Source organism: Panicum virgatum, chromosome 9K, assembly GCF_016808335.1.
Source record: "Panicum virgatum strain AP13 chromosome 9K, P.virgatum_v5, whole genome shotgun sequence".
Taxonomy (NCBI): Eukaryota; Viridiplantae; Streptophyta; class Magnoliopsida; order Poales; family Poaceae; genus Panicum; species Panicum virgatum.
The window spans coordinates 50,150,106-50,157,163 of NC_053144.1; the positions used below are offsets into that span (position 1 = coordinate 50,150,106).

Consider the following 7,058-nt stretch of genomic DNA (forward strand, 5'->3'; position numbering starts at 1 on the left):
ACCAACGTGAGACGGGTAAAGAAGGCGAAGGTGAGGCTAGAATAATAGCACTAGGCCATGGTGATGGGCGATGATGATTCCTAGAGGGAAAAGCCGGAAAGGAAGCCGTCAAGATCATCACTAGACTAGAGAGATGCCACACGGCCGGATTACAGAGGAGGATGCGCACAATCCTCTGGGGCAGGTTTCTGGTGCTGACCAAACAGACGCCATTTTTTCTGAAGACGGGAGCTTTTCAGAGATATTATCCTGAAACTACGGCTTCCCGCATCGTTCATGTAGTAAGATTTTGAGCTTTACACTTAGAGCATTTGTACCCAAAGCCCCCCTCCATTCCAGACAGTGACTCGTAATGTAAGGGACTTGACAAAAAAATATTTATAATCGTTCACAAAAAATTAAATTATGAAGCCATGCATCCGGAGTGATCCATGATCCATCCGGCAAGATATGATCATGGGCACCGTACACCCGACCAAGGAAAATAGTGGCCGTACGAAACCAGTCTGGCATCAGTTCAGGGATCTGTACTGAGGGGCTAGTGTTGTTTGCCACAAGTGCTACGGTAATGACTTGGGTGTTCTCTCTTATTTTTATGGGAAAATAAATGTAGTAAGAACCTAAACTAAAGTACTTTGCGTTTCAAAAGGGAATTTCAGATTTCAGAAAGTTGAACATTTCAAGGCCTTGTTTAGATGCTTAAATTTTTAGATGTAAAGTACTGTGGCACTTTCGTTTGTATTTGGTAATTATCATCCCATCGTGGTTTAATTAAACTCAAAAAATTTGTCTCGCAAATTATAAATAAATTATGTAATTAATTATTTTATTTAACTATATTTAATACTTCATGCATGCCATGAAACATTCAATATAATGGATAATCTTGTAAAATTTAGGAATTTTGAGGGCAGCGCAAGTCGTTTTTCTGCGGCTGGTACGCTGATTAGCTTGGCCTGGCACTGGCAGAACCTAGCCCAGAACTGTGAGGAGCTGACGGTCGGCATCACGGCATCTTCTCCATTGCTCTGCCCTGTTTCGCCAACGTCTGCGTGACGAGGCAACATCGGCGGAGATGCCAGTCGGACAGGCTGCGCTGCCCTCCGCGCTCTGCCTCTGCTGTCTGCTCCAAGGTCACGGCAGTTTCCTGTGAATGGCACACCCCATGTGAAGGGCACGGTGTCGTTTCTCATGGTGTGTTCTGCAGAAAATTCAGAAATGGCTTCTGAAGAAAAGTCGCCTCCAATGGAGACCTGCGACAGTCGTAGGATCTCTTCTACACGTTTCATCTTCTCCTACACCCAGGACCCATGACATACACTTGGCTTGGCTCAAGCAGTCAGCAGAGATCTTCGATCCTGGAATGGGCTGCCCATGCCTCCACGAACATCAGCAGCTAAAACAGACTGGGCAATGGCGCGTACTGCAGCTAAAACAGAAATGGGAACATCAGCAGCAGCCACTGCACGACCCAACAGACTTTTATCTTCTAGAATACCGCCGTGCCCCTCCCCTAGCAAGAATTCTCGGCGACGCAGCTCACTGGAGGTCGAGTCTTCTTCCACGACGATGACCGGCGACGAAATCTGGCATTGTCTGGAAGCACGGGTCCAGGGGCCTAATTGTAATATCTTGTTTTTTGAGGGGCCTTTGTGCTAGATGGTTTGGATAGCTGTCCATGTATCCTCCTCTTTCGTACTTGTATGCGTATGTGTACGGTTTTCCTACTCAGTAATACAGGTATGGTTTCCTAAAAAAACACGCAAAAGTTCATGCTCATCACTTCAAAAAAAAAGTTCATGCTCCTCCACAACACCGCAGCACAGCACACACCACGAACTGAAGACAGCAACCCTGACTGCAAGTGGGCCCAACCCCACCCATCCCTACGGCCAGCCATGCCAATGTGCCATGCCTCTGCCTGTCAAACTGTCATGATGCGTCCATGGCGACGAGCAGGGATAAGGTACACTGGGCGGTGGCCAGGGAGGAGAGGACAGGATAGGAGGAGGTCACCTGATCTACCGCTGTCCAGTGACCTCAGCATCCAATGCTAGCTACAGCCTTCATGCACTGTGTGCTAGGGCGAGTGTGACAGTCTGGTTGGTAGTGGCGTTGCCCTGGCCTGGCTACAGGTCAGAAAGTTTGTTCTGGCACGAGAAGCCTGTTGGTTAACTTGCAAGTAATGATCTTTCTCTGTAGCCACCACTACGGGGAATGTGGCAAGTAACTCTCACAAGTACCTGGAAAGGGTGGTAAAGATACTTGGTTAGTTTCTAAGCAAAACCTGGCAACCAGTAGTACATGTACCATGGAAGACAAAGGTCGAAAGCAAAACATACCAACCAACCAGCTTGAAAACCGGCTCCTTGGTGCCCACAAATACTGTGACGTATAAGAGGAACGTGTCAAAATTAGGCGCAGAGCATCTCTAGGGGAAAAGAAAAAGGCACGAAGATCTGCTGATACGCTTGTGTCAATTCTTAAGCTGTTGCAAATGTTACAGTACAATTCAGCATTGGGATGGAGGAGACTCTTTTGCTGCTCATCTGTACAGAATACAAGCCACTAGGAGACGAAGTTAGTGTTTGCAGAAGAAAGATTTGGTTTCTAGTGCTATGAACCAATTGGATTGCTGAATTTTTGTTTTTTTGCTTCCTAGCTACTAGCTGCTTAGCCGCTAATCCTCACTCGCTCTTACGAATCCAACCGGGTAAAGGTAAAATGATCTCCTCCCGCTCCTCACATTTCCACCGTCCAGTGGATCTTGTCGTCGCGCCGCGGGTGCACGCGCTCCGCGGCGGCGGCGACGCGCGCGGGGTGCACTGCGCCGGCCTTAGCGGCGGCGGCGCCGCGGGGCGGGAGCTCGCAGTGCGGGGGCTCGCCGGCGGAGTCGCGGCGGATGTCGGCGGGCGGGATGAAGCAGTCGGTGGAGAGGCCCGGCACGTTGAAGGCGGCCTCCTGGATGGTCCAGGCCTCCTCCATGCGCGTCTTGGTGTGGCTCATGGCCGTCTCGCCGAACCGGAAGAGCGTGACGGCGGAGCGGCCGGCGTGCGCGATCACGACGCCGTCGACGGCGCGGTAGTCCTCGAGGGAGGAGCTGATGGTGGTCTCCCAGTAGACGGCGTCGCCGCCGGCGTGCGGCTGGATGCGCGTCAGGTGCGAGTCCTCCACTTGCACCAGCAGCCCGGTGCGGTGGCTGAAGTAGCCGAAGAGCGCGTGCCGGATGATCTCCGCCGGGCCCTCGCTCCGCTGCTGCAGCGTCTCCGCGCCCGCCGACAGCTTGAGGATGAAGCAGTCCTCGCCGCCGACCGTCTTCTCACCCACGCACCGCGCCCCCGCGAACAGGCCCGCCGTCGAGAGCGGGTCCAGGCCCTGCAGCGCGCGGCGGAGGGGGCGGACGGGGCCCTTGGCGGCGTGGGCGCCGAGCCACGGCGTGTGGCGCCACACGAGGCGGCCGTCGCAGCCGGCGCGGACCTTGCCGCCGCCGACGGCGAGCTCCACGTACCACATGTCCGGGGACATGCGCCAGAGCACGAACCCGCCCTGCTCCACGGCGGAGGCGGCGCCGGAGCCGCGGCTCTTCACCACCCGGGTGGCCGTCTCGAACTCGGACGCGACCATGCGCACCTTCCCCATGGCGTACGCGTTCCGCACCGACCGCAGCACCTTGGCGCCGCCCGACGCCGCCATGTACTGCTGCAGGATGTACTGCGCCGACGACGACTCCTGCAACGAACAGCACCAGACCGCCGGCGTCAGAACCCAAAAAAAGCTGCCGCATTTGCCAACAGAGCAGATCCAATCCAATCCAAGGAGCCGAGATGTGTGTGTGTGTGTGCGTGCTGAGCACTCACAATGGGGGCGCCCTTGACGGAGAGATGCGGCAGTGGGTCCGCGGCGGAGGCCGAGACGGGCGCGAGCGGCGCGCCCATGACGCCGAGGAGGAGGCGGAGGTCGGAGCGGCGGAACGACCCGTCGCCTCCGGCCATCAGCGGGGGGCGGACCAGGTGACCGCGGACCCACTGCCCGAACCCGTCCCGCCGGCCGGACTCCTCGCCGGACGCGTCGTCCTCGGCCACCTCCGGGCCCTCCATGAGCGGTGCCAGGGCCTCGCCGCCCGGGCGGAGGCTGCCGGAGTGGGCGACGAACTGGCCCGCCGCGTACGGGGCGAGCTCCTCGGGCGTCTCCGCCTCGTCCTCCGCCGCCGTCTTGCGGGCGCGCGGGAGCAGCCACTTCCCCCGCGACCTCGCCGGGGAGAGGCCCCGCACCACCTCCCCCTTGAGCGCCGAAAAGAAGCCCCGCCTCCTCTCCTTGTCCATTTTGCTCCCGGATCCCGAACGGAGAGGCGACTAGCTAGCACTAGCAGCGAGGAGAGGTTTGCATCAAGCGAGGAGTGGAGTGGAGTGGAGTGGCGTGCAAGCGGGGGAGGAGGAGGAAGGAGCTGAAGCAAAGCGCGGCGGCTCGATGCCAAGCGAGGGGTTTGGGGTTTGTGAGCGCTGGGAGTCTCTTGCTTGGCAGCTGGGACCTGGGAGTGGGAGGGAGAAGAGAACAAAAGATAAAGGTGGGGAGGAGGAAGCCGTTTGGGGGCAGTGGTGAGATCGCAGGCAGGCCGAAAGCGAAAGGGAAAGCGGCGAGGTGGGACGACGGGGACGGGGTGCCGGCCGGGGTAGGAGACGAGCTGCGTGGCCAATGGCTGCTGCTTCCAAGAGGATTTTGATGGAAATCTACCACAACAGGAGGGATCCGCCTTGTGTTTACTTGTTGATGCAATAATAACCTTAGCATGGGAGATGGAATTCGCGAGCTTTTATACGGAACCAAACAAGCAAGCATCTAATGTGACAGAACCGCCAAATTAAAATTAAAATTAAACTGAATGACCATCGTTTGAACACATCAGGCACATTTGGATTAACAGTTTAATTTGACAGTCCTTTCGAAACCGACATTCCGATCGAAACAAACACCAGTAGTCCCACGCGAAAATGAGCGCAGGCAGTACAAATATGACGAGTACATATAAATACGATTACAATACCGAGTAGAGTACATTAAGTTCTACAAATCTGGTTTAATTACATAAACAATATACAAGGGCAACTTTATTCTAAAACAAAGTCCGATATAGGAAATCTGACGTCCATAATACAAGAAGCGCAGTATCGAATCACACACTCAGCCCACGGGTGTGTGATTTTGTAACTAGCAAGGACTAAACATCTGGTCCGGCCACCTCCCAACCATCCGCGCCAAGCTGGATGAATTTAGCACAACAAGGGCAGAAGTCTATCTCATCCTGACCTGAAATAGTTTGAGCCACAACTCTGAGTATACTAATACTCCGCAAGACTTACCCGACTATGGGTATACATAGCCCACTATCTAGACATGCACGGCTTTCTGGCTGTGGATTATTTGCATAAAAGCGTTTAAAGGTGGATCCTTACTTTCAATATTTTAGCTCACATTCAATATAAATTAATATCCTCGGGACATTTGCAGAACCCTTTCTAAAACAAACATAATAGAAGATCAATTAGTAATCTCAACATTCCCTTCAACATATACATTAATATTCCATCTCATTACTACGATGCGGTGCTGTGATAAAGGTGCTCATATCCGAGAGCGACTGTCGGCGAATCGATCCGATTTAACCTTGCAAGGTGGACCTAACCAACACGGCACGTATTTGCCCCGTCGGACAATACAAACCAACCATTCCCTCCCCGCCTCGAACTACAGGACCGCCCCACCATCATATGGTCAGCCGAGCTCAACGTGAGACCACCAAAAGTAAACATATGCAATTCCATTTCTCCGCGACTACTCGACTACCCCAGGAGGTGAGTTGGAGTCCTGTACTTTCGAAGCAAGGCAGTACTCGGCTTACCGGTTTCGACTACCTCCTACTCCCGGCATGCAGTTAGTACAATTCAAACTCGATCACAGGGCCAGACAACGAACGGTCCTTAATCGACACAGACGGGCTAGCCTTTCCCCGCCCGGTCTCCATTTTCTTTTCTTTCTCCAACCTATTCCATTATTCCATATACTCAAAATAACGATACATCCTATATCTCGCGAGTGACCAGAAATCACTCAGCTTCTACCGAGATCTTATTAAGCATAGCATTTCTATCGTCCTATACATACTAGTATAACTACAGGGAACCTAGGGATTATGCAACTAGAGTTCCAAACAATTCCTAAACCTAATGCACAAGTAATAGAAACATATATAGATGTCATAAATTGAAATAATAGGTTGTGCACCGGGGCTTGCCTGCGGGCTGCTGCTCAGAGCTAGTGTCCACTGGGCCTTGGGCAGGGTCGTCACGAAACGCCTGCGGGGCTGGCTTCGTCTGCTCCTGCGGCTCCGCGATCACCTCGTATACGACTTCCTCGGTCGCGGATTCTATATGTATGCATATGAGACAATGAGTAAATGTCATGCATATGAGACAACGAGTAAATGCAAACATGACTTTGCCATTAGATGATAATCATTAAACAAATTAATAATTTACATAAAAGGATGCAAGTATGGTGATAAATAACTTTAACCCTAGTGCTAGAAACAATTAGAGGCCAAATTATCAATTAGAGCATGATTTAATATAAAATAAAATATGACTATACACATAATTAAGTTTGGTTACATGTTATATTCATATACTAAACTAGGTCCTATGAGTATGAAAATTTTATGGTGTATCACTCATGTTTAAAGTAAGCTACTGCAAAAATTTCATAATTTTTAGATTAACAAATCTATAGAAACTAATTAAGCAAGACTAAAAACAATCTAAATTCTTGCAGGGGTAAAAAGGTCATTTTGCCACTGTGGATATTTTTTGTCCATAGATCTTACTCTAACAAATCCAACAAAATTTATTTCATATTTTTCACATTTTTCCTTGATTTTATATGGAATTTACAATTCACAGCCAAAATAAATCAACAAAATAAAAGAAATCCCCTTAACCCCTGACCCGTGGGCCCCAGCGGTCAGTAACACAAAACAGAGAGGGGGGCGACCAGGCCAGGCACGC

The 7,058-nt window shown here is 51.6% G+C and overlaps 1 protein-coding gene across 1 annotated transcript; it reads right to left on the reverse strand.

Moving 5' to 3' along the window:
- Positions 1-2,448: 2,448 nt before the first annotated feature.
- Positions 2,449-4,699, reverse strand: LOC120651992. Its single transcript, XM_039929674.1, has 2 exons — positions 3,858-4,699; positions 2,449-3,729 (listed from the first exon to the last, which is right to left on the reverse strand). Exons 1-2 carry the CDS (start codon positions 4,320-4,322, stop codon positions 2,743-2,745), a joined length of 1,452 nt encoding a protein of 483 aa, XP_039785608.1. The 5' UTR covers positions 4,323-4,699; the 3' UTR covers positions 2,449-2,742.
- Between the last annotated feature and the right edge of the window lie 2,359 nt (positions 4,700-7,058).